This window comes from Crinia signifera, chromosome 11 (assembly GCF_055691185.1).
Source record: "Crinia signifera chromosome 11, ASM5569118v1, whole genome shotgun sequence".
Classification (NCBI taxonomy): Eukaryota; Metazoa; Chordata; class Amphibia; order Anura; family Myobatrachidae; genus Crinia; species Crinia signifera.
Genome location: NC_139227.1, coordinates 63,493,696 through 63,507,551, shown reverse-complemented (window position 1 = coordinate 63,507,551; position 13,856 = coordinate 63,493,696). Strand labels below are relative to the sequence as shown.

At 42.7% G+C, this 13,856-nt stretch overlaps 1 protein-coding gene across 5 annotated transcripts; it reads right to left on the bottom strand.

Moving 5' to 3' along the window:
- Positions 1–3,390: 3,390 nt before the first annotated feature.
- Positions 3,391–13,445, bottom strand: LOC146044952 (uncharacterized). 5 transcript variants are annotated; one of them, XM_083163628.1, is made up of 6 exons: positions 13,382–13,445; positions 12,316–12,396; positions 11,710–11,743; positions 8,312–8,371; positions 6,731–6,913; positions 3,391–4,999 (listed from the first exon to the last, which is right to left on the bottom strand). In XM_083163628.1, exons 2-6 carry the CDS (start codon positions 12,322–12,324, stop codon positions 4,815–4,817), a joined length of 471 nt encoding a protein of 156 aa, XP_083019754.1. In that variant the 5' UTR covers positions 12,325–12,396; positions 13,382–13,445; the 3' UTR covers positions 3,391–4,814. The 5 variants fall into 5 exon arrangements, with proteins under 5 accessions (XP_083019754.1, XP_083019751.1, XP_083019752.1 ...); XM_083163625.1 differs by lacking the exon at positions 13,382–13,445 and adding an exon at positions 12,952–13,055; XM_083163626.1 differs by lacking the exon at positions 13,382–13,445 and adding an exon at positions 12,969–13,047.
- Between the last annotated feature and the right edge of the window lie 411 nt (positions 13,446–13,856).

Here is a 13,856-nt window from a genome sequence, read left to right as displayed (position 1 = left end):
CACTGTACATACAAATTTTCCGCACGCGGAATCTACACTTTACTGGTGAATATCACATCGCGCATCTGGCGGTTCACCCTGTCTCCCACTTTATATGCACAGCGCTCTCCCCCTAAACCATGCACTTAGTTATATCAGCGTTTACAATTCCACATATTTTATGATACCGGATATGACCTCATGAAGGGTCTAGGTATATATTGAGGCTAGCAAGGGTCAGTGTCAGTCTCACTATCAGGTTACTGGCGTTCACATCGTAACAGGTAAGGTGACTTTGGGATGGTTTAATCATATGCTTAATTTTACTGTATCTCCATCACTGAACATGTCAGTGTGGATCTGTCTCTGCTATAAAGCACTGTTTAATGTTATGTTAATTTGTGCACATTTGTTGTATCCGTCCTTGGCTTAGCACTGTTTATTTGTAGGGTTTGATTGGTCCTATAAGATAAATCCTGATAGGCTTTGTTACTAAAGTGTGTAATTTACCCACTGGCAGGGGGCGAGAACCCTCCCCTTGCATCTCCATTTGTCAACGGGATCATTATTACATATTGATGGGTCCCCACCGGCGGGTGGTGACCAATTGTTTCACTATAATACTCTTAGGGATTTTTTCCCTTCCCATGTAAATAATACAATATGATGTTTGGTAGACTATAGTTTCCATGTATATACATTTATATTTTAGATACTCTACCTCGTTGAATCTAATTATCTGTCGAAATTGGATTTCGAATTCCACACACACCTGAGGGGGACCATTGTCTGTCAGGGCACCCTGTGTGTCGACATACAGACGTATTCCCTGTCATCAGTTGGTATGTCGATAATTAATTATTTTATTTTTTACTTTAATTAACTTATTCGGTACACTATTCAAGACATTAATGGGGTCTTCACAATTGTTCAGGCACCCACAATTTCCATACCTACCGCTATGGACATAAAGGTGGATCAATACTCCCACTAAGTCTCACTCTCAGCTTCAGTATCACCGTCATTTATAGAACACGATTCCATACCACAATAAAGGTATGTTATACGGGTGATTACTGATTCCATTTTCTTCTGTTCGCCATTTCCTTCCTCCTACACTTTCTCCAGGAATTTTTTCCACCAAAAATATATTTTGTCCTCTCCTCTTCAAGTTTCGACACGCTTTATGTGCTCACCCTCCTGCTATATGGCTAAACATCATGTGTTTCTAATTATTTGTTATAACAACTTATTTTAGACTATCATTGTTTCAGGACAACTCTGTAAATGTCCTTGAGGGGCCCAGCCAGAGCCCAGGCTTGAATCTTTGGAGAGATCTGAATATGGTTGTGCACCAACACTTTCCATCCAACCTGATGGAGCTTGAGAGGTACTTCAAAAAGGAATGGGCGCATCTACTCAAATATTGGTGTGCCAAAGCTTGTGGCATTATATTAAAAAAATCTCCCAAAAACTTTTTTCACGTTGGCATTATAGGGTATTGTGCGTAGAATTTTGAGGAAAAAATTTAATTTATTCCATTTTGGAATAAGGCTGTAACATAACAAAATGAGGAAAAGTGAATACTTTCTGTATGCCTTGTATGTACTTCATAACTTATTTTTATGTACCTCATTACCTTTATCTACAATCATAGCTTACCTTTATAAACCTTTTTTATTACTATTATTTTCTCTTGTTTAAACTTGACAGCTCTTCCAACAGACCCAGGAGGTGGCTGCCTATTGTCATCTGAAGTTATCATCCAATTATGTCCAGCAGAAGGCCCTGAACATGCTTCCCATGCCCATGGTGTGCTCGGCATACACCTCTCTGTGGTCGGCTCCTGAATCTGACCAATTTTTCCCCCTTATTTCCTATGTCCTCTACGTATGTCTTAAACCCTATGTCCTGAAATATCTTGCTTCCCTGACCCACTTAGTGTAGTGGCCGGACACCTTTTTTGGCCCTTGGGAACCTAATCTGGACCAAATCAAGCCACCTCACATTGGTTTAGTCCAAATTTGGCAACAGTGTCTGAATGTATACGGGACCCATGCTTATGGTGTGCCCGGCATACACCTCTCTGTGGTCGGCTCCCAGTCCTGACCACAGTTTTTTTTCTAAAACCCCATGTCCTTTACCCCCTCTATGTTATGCAACGTCACCATATTTTGCTTCCCTGAACGACTTTGTGTAGTGGCTGGACCCCTTTTTGACCCACGGGTTAGGGAGTGGGGTCTTAGTGGCTTTCAATTTCCATTTGATTTTGCTTATATAAGCAAACTTTAAAAGAAAAATAGACCACGTCGATCGAACCACGGAGCATTAGACTGTTTTGGCAACTGATTTCCTATACATCTACAGTTGTTAGGATGCTAGTCATTCCATCCTACCAGATTTGTATTTTTAATGTTAAAATGTTTGAAAAAAATGGTACTTGTTTCCTAGCAGGGTGCTCAGATTTCCTAGGTTCGCTAACGTAGTGAAATCGCATCGCACATTGCATTGCGTGGCTTTTTGTGGCGTGAGATGTGAGATGCGATCTCAGTATATGGTAAAACACCACCACTCTCCACGTTACCCCGAAGCTTGGCGAGTGGAGGAGGAACGCGTCCTCCGACCTTTTCATTACCCCCACTATCCACGTCGGCGTGAAGTTGACTTTATATAGTGTGGCGAGCCACCGAGCCCGAAGCATGGCGAGCGGACGCGGGATACATGTAAAGTAATCCGCGCACCCTCGCGGGGCTCGCTGCGCTCGCCACGCTTCGGGCTCAGTGGCTCACTGCGCTCGCCACACTATATAAAGTCAACTCCACGACGACATGGATAGTGGGAGTATGAAAAGGTCGGAGGACGCGTTCCACCGCTCCTCACTGGGCTCGCCACGCTTCGGGGTGACGTGGAGAGTGGTGGTGTTTTAGGTGTTTTATCATATGAACTACTGAGATCACATCTCATGCCACAAAAAAGGGCCATGCGACGTGATGCGATTTCACTCAGGGTGCAGTGAATAAATTAACTACTGAGATCGCATCGCACATCGCACGGCACAAAAAGCCATGCAATGTGATGTTCAATACGATTTCACTGTGCAGAATAGCCCACTAAGCAAACAGCTTATTGGGCGCCCTGCTAGGAAACAAGTACCAAAAAAAAACATATTTTCCAATCCACATAAACACAGACACTTAACCATGAAATAAATTGTCTATCAATTGTTTGGAATATCTTATTTTACAGTCAAGCACACAATAAAATAAACATGTACGTACAATCTTAAATATTATACAGTGTTGAATTTATATTTACCTTTCACAAGTATCTTGGTATATTTTTCTAAGCCAGCATTGATTTGTATTTCTTCTCTGATTATTAAAAGATTAAGAAATTTATCAAGCCAGGAAGTCTTGAAATATGAAGGCACAAAGTCCTTTAATTGCACAGATATGCAGTTTGCAGCTTCTTAAGGCCAGGTTGATAACCGGTTGAGCTGTTGCAGCATTCATTGCAAAAAAACAATTTGGTTCATTTTAATTTACTTACAATAATGGCAGCAGGGTTTAACCGATCCACATATACCAGGGGTAGGCAATAAGTGGCCCTCCGAACTACATATCCCAGCATGCCTTGTCTTTGTTTTGCTATATGGCCATGCAGAAACTGGTGAAATGCATGCTGGAATGTGTAGTTCATCAACAGCTTGAGGGATGCATTTTGCCCATCCCTGAAATAGATGCTAACCACAGATTTGTTGGACAATGATAAGGATATTAAGGAGTCTATGTACTAAGCCTTTGAGGAGATAATGTACCAGCCAATTAGTCCCTACTTTTAAACAAAGCCTGTCACATGGCAGTTAGGAGATAATTGGCTGGCACCTTTATCTTCATACCCAAAGTTAATAGACCCCTAAGAAATTAATAACTTTAAAATATTGACAGAAGATTGGATGCCAACAAGGTAGCAAGTATTTCCTATGCTGATTTAATGTGATATTCTGATGGTCACCTGTTTGCAAGATACTAGAGTATTTATCTTGAAGGTTTGGTGAAAATTGGCATTATCTTTTTTCCTTCACTGTTGACATATTTAATCCTAAACACCTCCATTTGGGGCAGCGCCTTATATTCAACTTGGGTCTATAAACAAACATATATGGCAAATATAATGTATTTCTCTAAATTTAGGGTTAAAGGTTGCAGACTTCAAGAATACCCAGTGTTTGCCCTTTTTCCAAGCTCTGATCCTACTTGGTGACAAAGGTTTTGATGGCTGTTGCAAATTAACTGTAAAGGTCAGTTACAATGTCCATGTTCATACTAGATGAGATTTTTGAGAAGTGCTGGTTTTATTTAACCTCTTGACTCAAATGCAGCATGCAGAAAAGGTTTGCGTTTTCCATGAGAAGCCATCAAAGTGCTGAGAAAATTAATAGTATTCATGCACAGTGTTCAGAACTTGAGGCCTTTTTCCGACAGCTTGTACAAGCTGTCAGTAAACAATCTTGTTCTTGTTCATTCAGACTGTGTGCAGCATTCACCACAGAGCTTTTTGTCCCCATCTATAATGCACTTGTGCTGATGTCACATGAAGCCATTGAGAGACAATTAGCAGAAAGGCAGCAGTCTGTTGAAAAATTGAGACCTCCCAGATTGTTCAATGGCTTTTTAATACTTTGTGCACCAAATGTAAATATGTTTCCCATTTGGTTCCTTAACGACCTGGGAGACTTCTCTCTTTCTTGGTTGGTTCTTGACCCATTTCAGCATTTAGTACCAAAGAGCACACAGATTGCGTTTCAATGCGCCTGCTTTTCCTGTTCTTGGTCTTTAACCATGAACAGCAGTACAAGCCCAAAGCAAGATACAGAAGAAGCAGCAGTAAATAACTGATGCCAAAAATGCAGTACTTAAAATAATATACTGCACAATCAGGGTCCAAAATGCAAAGAGGTACAAAACATCATTGCACTGTCCATGGTAGACGATGAAGTGACGGAAAACCCACACACTACCTAAAAAAAAAATATATATATTATTTGTAAAACATCATACTTTTGTTTCTTAATGGCTTAATATTTAACAATGAAACACTTTAAAATAACAAATATTGTGTGTGAACAAAGTATGATACACAATTTTAAGGTCTTATGAAGAAACTAGAGAAACAGTAGGTGCAAAATGGATAAAGTAGAGGTAGTTTATATACAGTACTGTACTTGACTAGTTGGTGGTAGGGTAAGCAAGCATGGAGAGGCATGTTTCAATGGAACATTTGAAGAAATGTGGTTCATATTAGACTTTCGAACAATGAATTCCATAGGTTTAGGAGCAGTGGTAAGGGGGTATCTGCGCTCATTTATCATTTAATAAAAAAAAATTGTTATTATCGCAGTTTTATCCTTGTGGTCATTAACGATTTATCCAATTATAGTCCATTTTTATTGGCCGATCTAATCAAGACTAGTCTATCATGGAATCTGGGATAAGTTCTCAGATCTATGTGTAATTGTGGCTCTGAGGGCTGGTTATCAGGAATTTGATTACGCATAATCCCTGATCAATTCTGGCTATAAGGGTTAAAAGGATAACACCCTGTCAGGGCTTAAAGTGGTCCTGAAGAGGTGGTGGAGCTCATTTACCCTAGCACTGGTCCCCTCAGCTACGCCAGTTCCTGGCAGTAGCCTCTTCAGTACTGCGAATGCGCTGGCCCCCAGTCTCTGTGGGCTGCTTTTGCAGCACCACCAAAGCCATATTCAGGCTCCCAGGTCTGACGCATGCGCAGTATTGTCCTCGTACTGCGCATGTGCGGGACACGGTTTTATGGGCTGCCACTCAGCAGCCCATGTAGAGGCGTCCCAGGGGAAGGAAACTCCCAATGGGACTGTCTTGGGTGACTGGCAGGTAGGACTTCCAATAGGAAGTCATTGCCAGTCACAGTGAAGCTAAAGCAGTCTCACAGACTGCATCTGGCTTCACTTAGTCAGAGACAGTGGCGGATTTTACCTGGGGGGGCTGCAGCCCTGCAGCCCATAGGTAAAAACTGCCACTGCCCTACATCATCTCACGTAGAGATGTTTTGTAACAACAGGGACCATTTTATAAGTAAGATAAATATCTTGAACAGGAATCATATTGATTGAAAAGTTGCAGTTTGCACAATAAACCCATTTAATAAAAAATATATAATATCTCTCTCTCTCTCTCTCTCTCTCTCTCTCTCTCTCTCTCTCTATATATATATATGTATAATGTCCATTTGTGTGTCTCCGAAACACTGGCATCTGTTGGCAGCAGGTGAATCTACATCTCTCTCTCACAAATGCACAAACACAGAGGCAATCACAAGGTAGCAGACTAGTTTTCGAAGCATTTGCTTTGAGGGTGCTTACTAGTTTACTTATATTCTGAGTCCCTGACTGGACACATATAATATCTATCTATCTATCTATCTATCTATCTATCTATCTATCTATCTATAAGTGGAGGTGGGAACTGCAGCTACTTTATAATAGATGGCAAATTCAGCAGTGAGTAAAGTGGTTGAAGGGTGTTTAGGACAGTGAAGAGCATTGACTGGGTGAATAAGCAATGGATGAGCACAGATGGGGTAAAGCAGTAATTGTTTGCTAATATTTACAACACCTTTATGTGATTTGTCCCATGCTATTCAAGAAGCCTTTTATTTTGTAAATATATTAGTTATATGAACCTCCTATAATATGTTAAATTAATATTTTACTTACCAGTTATCAACCAACAGAACCAGAATATGGATAGTGTGCAGAAAATTAAGAAAAACAAGATTAACTTGTCACTCGAAAGTAGGATCACAAGCGTGCATCCAGCCAGAAGGAAGATTACTCCTTGTACAAGCACATAGATTGGAATGTGTCTCTCCAGCTCGCACTCATCCAGGTAAAATGACCCTGTGTGAAGGCAAATCATTAATTCCACTTCACATTTGGAATTTTCCCCAAATATTCACAAAAATATTGCATTCGCCCTGCAGTACAGCTGAGGCTGATCTATCTTGCAGATACATAATGTATATCTCTATGTGTGGCTATGTGTACAGGCGACCTGCTGACCACCCATACAGTGGCCACAGGGGCCACCGATACTGACTTCACAGCTGGGAAGACAAATTTAAAGACCCACCCAGTTGTGACATCATTTGTGGTTCTCCAACTGCTGTGAAACTACAAGTCTCAGCATGTCCTGCCACAGTTTTGCTATAAAGCATACTTTCCTATTTTTCTAAATCTAATTTCGTGGAGCTGGGGCATGTTATGCTGCTCCATACTTGCCTACTTTTGAAAACTAGTTTCAGGGAGATCATAGTTGGTAGCATAATTTTGCATAACTCAGGCTCCATAGCAGCTGCACCACCTGCACCCTCGGTAGTTACGCCAGTGTCTGATGGTATTACCAGCACCCTGCTATGGAAAGCCAAAAGAAAAATTGCTGGGCAAATCCATAAGTGTGTTTGGCTTTAGCGATCATTGCTATGCATACACGCTGGGCAAAAACGTAGGCAGAGCACAGTGGCAGATTTTACCTGGGGGAGGGGCTGCAATCCTGCAGCTCATAGGTTGAAAGTTAAACTGCCACTGTTTAAACTGCATTTAGTCATAGAGATCTTGCCACTGATGAGTCTATTTAAGTGTATATATCTCTGATTTCTTTTTTTTTTTCTCCAAAAAATGTAACAGCTGCATAAAGTGGATTTTGTGGAATCAGGGAAATTTTTAGGGCCAAGATGAGATGTTGAAGATGGCCCATAGCAACCAATCAGTTTCTATTTCTTATTTATTTAGAATCTGACTGGTTGCTATGGGCAACATCTCATATTCAATAAAACTCACGTCTTATTACATTTACATCTTATGGTCCATACACACTGGGCGTTTCTGCCCAGCATGTATGGCCAGCGTTGATGTAAAAATTGCTGGCTGGAATATCGCTCAGTGCATACACACTGAACGATTTTCACCTGGGCCAGCGATTTTCACTGACAGTGAACCACTATATAAATTAGACTTACTCAGCTACTTACTTTACACAGTAGGTGACTGTGGAAAATGGTTCAGTCTGCTGGTGAAACCAGCACACGAAGGGCAGCAACCAGTGATGATGCGGGAGGACGCATCAGCGCTCACTGCTAATCTCCAGGGCATACAGGGCAGAAACATCGGTCCCCGATGCAAACACGCCAGGGACCAAAGGAATTAGAATGAGGGCAATAATTCTCAAGTATACGCATTTCTCAATGGTGGAAATATGAGTATAATATTTTTCATGAATTTAGGGGATATTTAACTCACCAATGCTTATGAATGTAATCCCAGCTATGCACAGTACAGTAGTCGCTAAACACACACCAACTAGAAGAGACATGTTAGTTGTTATTGTTACTATTGAATTGTTTATATACACTCTTTTTACATATATAAACTTCTATATATAAACTTCTAAGGATAACAAAATGCATTAAATATATTAAAAAGTACATTCAAACGACAAGAAGATGACCCTGCGCCTAAGTCAGGTGTGGACGGATGGTGCTTACTTGGAGGCAGCAGCAACGAACTAGTATGGTAATGCCAATATACACACAATTATACTGTTTCGGCGCTGGGTAGGGTCAGCTTATACAATAATACCAGGTATTATCAGCCTGGTGACAACAGAATACACAATAAAGAAAAAATGTAGTGAAGTGCCCCTCAAATGGGATCAAGTACACTAGCTCATGAACCATACCATACTTTATATAGGAGGCGTAATGTCCGTGTCCATCACAACAGTCTGATTATTCAGACTGTTGTGATGGACACGGACATTACGCCTCCTATATAAAGTATGGCATTGTTCATGAGCTAGTGTTTTTGATCCTAGTATCCTAGTATGGTAATGCAGCAGGGGGAGTCTGATATAGGTAGAAGCCTCCTGCTTGCATCTAGGATAGGGCTATTTCACACGCTCCTTGCTGCACACAGCAGTTTAGAATGGAGGGGATGGCCACAGCCTGGCAGCCGTCTCTTCCAGTGGTGGGATCCGGCTACAACCGGGCGGCCGGGCCGTGTCCATTAGCAACTACTGTGTGCGGCATGGCATTTGGCGGTGCAGGGTTTCACCGCCCGGCAGGAGCCGGAGCATGTGAAATAAGCCTTACAGTACTGTGCAACCTCGTATCACCCATAGGGTCACACAAGCTGCATCTCAGGCCCTTATCTCATAGATTGGAGGCCATACTCTTTTATGGAGAATTTGCACCTAGTATGGAGCAGGTGCTAGTTTCGTCTAATTGCATACTATGATGAATCGTTTCATCTAAAGATGTACAGAGAAGGTGTCCCAGTCTTTGCACATTAGCAAGTCAGTTATACGACTATGGAAAAACACACTAAAGCAATTTCAGCAGTGTGCAACTTGGGGGAGAGGTTAGAGACAGAGGGCCCAATTCATGCATGTGTGCATCTCCCATGTGTTGTGACCTGCACTGCGCTTGTGCAGATTTGGGGCTGAAATGTTGCTGGCATAAACACTGCATTATGTCTCTAACAGAACTATATTGCACGTTCTACCATATAGCTTCACCCCCCCCCCGGAATACAGTTAAACCATCCATGCACAGTGGAATGAATTGCATAAAACTGAATAAGCCATTTTACTAGCTTGTCACTGAAAATGCATCATTTCGCCAAGACTCAGCACATATCTACTTAATCATTAACAGTACTTAAATTCACAGTCATCATAGTGTAAAATATGATAATCAGAATCATTATTTACTCTTAAAACTACAGGTGTATCCTCAGAGCCGTAACTAATAATTCTGCGCCCCCCTGCCGTAAATGCAGCGGGGCGCCCCACTACAGTAAACACCACCCCGTCACCCCCCGTGTGGCCGTTACCTGAGCCGCGGTTGTGCTGCCAGTGGAGGGGAGCTGGGGTGCGCGGAGGGGAGACGGATCCATCTGCGCCTGGTCCTGGCTACTGCTCCTTATGAAAAGTGACACTTGGAAAATGGCTGCCCCCATACAGCAGACGGAAAACTGTCTGCAGTATGGGGGCAGCCATTTTCCGAGTGTCACTGCTGCAGCAGTAGCCAGGAGAGCTGGGAACCGGCACAGGCACTGGCAGCAGAACTGAAGGCAAAGCAGTGAGTAATAATAGTCCCGCAGCCCCCCCCCCCCGGCGCCCACACCACCTCAGCGCCTCCCCGCCACCGCCCACCAAACAGTCCCTCTCTGCGTGCCAGGACTCACACAAGTCTCTTAGTGTTGGGCATCTTTTAACATCTTTTTACCAGAAAATACACCTTAAGGTGCCCGTACATGGTGCGATGAACTCCGTGCATTTAGTACTAGGTTGCATAGCATCTAGTACAAAACAGGCTTGCCTACCCTCCCGGAATGGCCAGGAGGCAGACCCGAAAAGGTGGGCAAGTCTTGCTGGCCAGAGCCCCTGCACCCCCTTCCCTGCTGATTATATTAGCGGCATTTTCCGCAAATCGCGGGTCCGCGGAGAGAGGGCGGGACTAAAATGCTGCTTTTAGCGTCGTTTTGCATCATTTTAGCCCCGCCCCCTACTCGCGGACCTGCGAATCGCTGTGTTTTTGTGGATTGGGGCGGGACTTTGAGTCAGCCACCTTGTTCCCTTCCCCCGACCAGGAGATTCGGCTGGCCTCTCTGGGCTTCTCCCGGAGAGGCAAATATATAAGTCGGCAAGTATGGTACAAAAAGCATGCAGTGTGCTACAGTGCAATCTAGTACTAAAACCACAGGCTGCACAGACTTTATGACATCTTATCGCACTGCCCTGACGCACCGTGTATGGGCACCTTTAGTGATGCGACATCAGGAGACTGTGCTGATTCATTTGGTAAACCACATGTTATATCTGTGTAACAAGTCTGAATGTGTATACAAAGTGCTAAGATGCATATGATATATTGTATGCGATCCTTCTGCATACATTTTATCGTATGCAATCCCGTTCCCTGGTGCCAGGAGGTGGGCCGAGTCAGATGTCTGACGTGCAGCAGGTCCGACTCCGATCAGATGGGCACGGGGCCGCGCCTCTGATCGGTTCGAATGTGAAACACCTCCGATTTCTTGTCCCGATCTGTCAGAATCGGGTGAAAAAAAGGCGATATCGGTAAAATGTATGCAAGTGATGCATATCAATCAGCACAGCCTCCTGGTGCTTTCTAATCGCATCATGTTGCGACTAAGGCCTATTTTTAGGTAGAGAGATGCCTGGCACTAGCAGAGTCACACAGGACCTGGCGACTTACTCACACCTGGTATCTCTTGTCACATGGCATATTGAGGCTAGATGTATGAAGACACATCTGTACTTATCACTCTGTAATGATAGCTATATCATCTGTTATCACTCTGTAATGATAGCCAGATGTACTAAGCCTTGAAAAGTGATAAAATGGAGAGTGATAAACCACCAGCCAATCAGCTCCTTCCTGCCATGTCACAAGCTGTGTTTGAAAAATGACAGGTAGGAGCTGAGTGGCTGGTTGTTTATCACTCTCCATTTTATCACTTTTCAAGACTTAGTACATCTCGCCCACAGTGTGAACAGCTCACATCAGTTAATATAACAGAAAATAGAATCCCCCTTCTGGACTGAATGAATCAAAAAAGGTATGTGAGCCTATAATTACAGACTTCATTACAGCAAAATATTAAAGTTCACTTACCAGTGTAGATATCTGGTTTGCAGCATAATTTGTTCTAGAAGGAAATATAAAAGACGTTAGGTTGCTTTATAGTGTGTACACATGGTGCAATATGGCTTCCGATATAGTGAACATCGGAAGCCATATCGCATGCTGATTGTGTGCTCTTTTAGGGCTTGTGAGCTCCCTTGTGAGCCAAATAGAGAGGGCAGCCACGACTATATAGTCAAAATTGTGCCTCTGCAGCATGCCGTGCTATGCGAGTCCCGATACGATGTGATCGTATCAGGACTCGCATAGCACGGCATATATCACCATTAGTATAGTGCTGCAAAGCTGTGTTCTCCAGCCCCTGGTGAGCTGCAACTTTGTGAATTATCTTTCATCCTAAAAGCAACAGCTGTGCATCTGACAGTCAGTTACTCAGTGGGCACTACCTGCATTCCACCACTTTCAGGGAATTGTCTGATACTTGACATTCAGTCTGTGTCTGCAAACAACAACTTAGCAGCAGCTATGGCAGACAGCCATTATTTATCATCTGACAGTACTGTCTAAGATAAGGACACCTGTTGTCTTCCAGTTGCATGTATTTGTGCTTACCCCTCAGGGCCTGCAGTATCTTACCCCTGCCATTGGAGAAGAAGTAGAGGAGTGAGGACGTCTGAAGAACCAGGTAGTGTTTTTTCAGTTGAAGTTAGAAATAATCTAGGAAAAGAAAAACATGGAGACAGATAAAGGTATTATGAACCTGATACAGCATACAATCAGAAATGTTAACCTCTTGAAGATGTAGAAAATAAAAATAATACAACAAATCCAACTTGACCATGAAATGTGGAAAATGGGGTCTAAATTAAGCGTGCTGTGAATCCTTTGGATGGATAAAAGCACTAGAGGCAACACACCTTGACTCATCTATAAACCACAAACCTCTGCCACTACATATGGTACCTGTGATAAACAAACCCTATATATAACATTTCTCTCTGCAAGCTTTCCCTTTATCTGCCTCTCGGTATTATCTCACTTTCTCGTTTGTTATCCTCTTAGTATTCCCCCCTTTTTTCCTCCCAACACTCAGTGTTCTAATTCATCCTCCCTCATCCCCTTTCTGTCTCCTTCCTTCTGTTCAGACACTTGTAGAAAATCATTTGCATCTGAGGCTCCTTGTGCGATTTCAAAAGGTGCAAGTCCTGCCCCTGTGCTTGCCCTCACACACAGTACTCCCCCTCCCTTCTCCCTCTAGAATCCCATTCCCACCAGTCGTCCTCTCCCACCCCTGGAATCGAAGTATCGTGCGTTGAAATGTCTTCTTCCATAGCAACAGCAGAGAGAATGAGCTGTACAGCAGAGCTACACCTACCTCCCTCACAATATATCGCCCTCCCCCTATAGACTTTCTCTTTATCTATCTCTCTTTCTGTCTATCTACCTCTCTATCTATCCTCCGGTTTTATCATGGCCAAATTATTTTTCCTGCATATGTACCTGATCCTGTATACTGCCACTATAAAGTACACACTATTGTGGCAATTTCTCCCCTGCATTCTGCCGCTCTCTCTGTCACCTCTTTAGTTTGATACTTCCTATAGCTTTATAAATTGCATCCTCTGTAGCCGACTGACAGACTCTAGTTTTTGTGAACTGTTCTCAGATGACACATTGTATGTAAAACAAGAAATGTACTCACCCTACCTGGGCCCAGCCATAAAGCTGTCAGTCTGCATAGTAAGTGGCACATTGCCAGTTTTTGTGTCATCCTCACCTTTTATGAGTACAGAGATCATAGTTGCACAATTCCGAGTTACATTTCCTGCTGAAATTAGGAAATATTAACCTCTTATGTTGTAGCTTCAGAAAGGTCTATGGCTCTGGTGATAAATTACAAGTATTGTTCTGATATGTTGAACACAGATATAGTTATATTTCTGAATAATATGTGTAAATGCGTGCCTAGGTACACATTACACTGTGTACAGGAATGTAAAGTGAGAGACTGCTCCCTGTACTGTACCTGATATGAACTGTTAGATCGGATGGCTAATTCACAAATCCCTATCAACACATGTTTTACTCATAGCTTTGCCTGAGTGTGCTGGTAGTGCTGGTGGATGTCCATTGCACCTTCTGACTTGTCCAGTCAGTGTTGAGGTTTGTAATTCAGA

What these genes read in the sequence shown, in the direction of transcription:
- LOC146044952 (XM_083163628.1), bottom strand. An exon ending in GATTACATTCATAAGCATTG is followed by an intron (nt 6,914 to 8,311) that starts GTGAGTTAAATA and finishes GCCTTCACACAG; the next exon opens with GGTCATTTTACCTGGATGAG. An exon ending in GTTCTGTTGGTTGATAACTG is followed by an intron (nt 5,000 to 6,730) that starts GTAAGTAAAATA and finishes TTTTTTTTTTAG; the next exon opens with GTAGTGTGTGGGTTTTCCGT.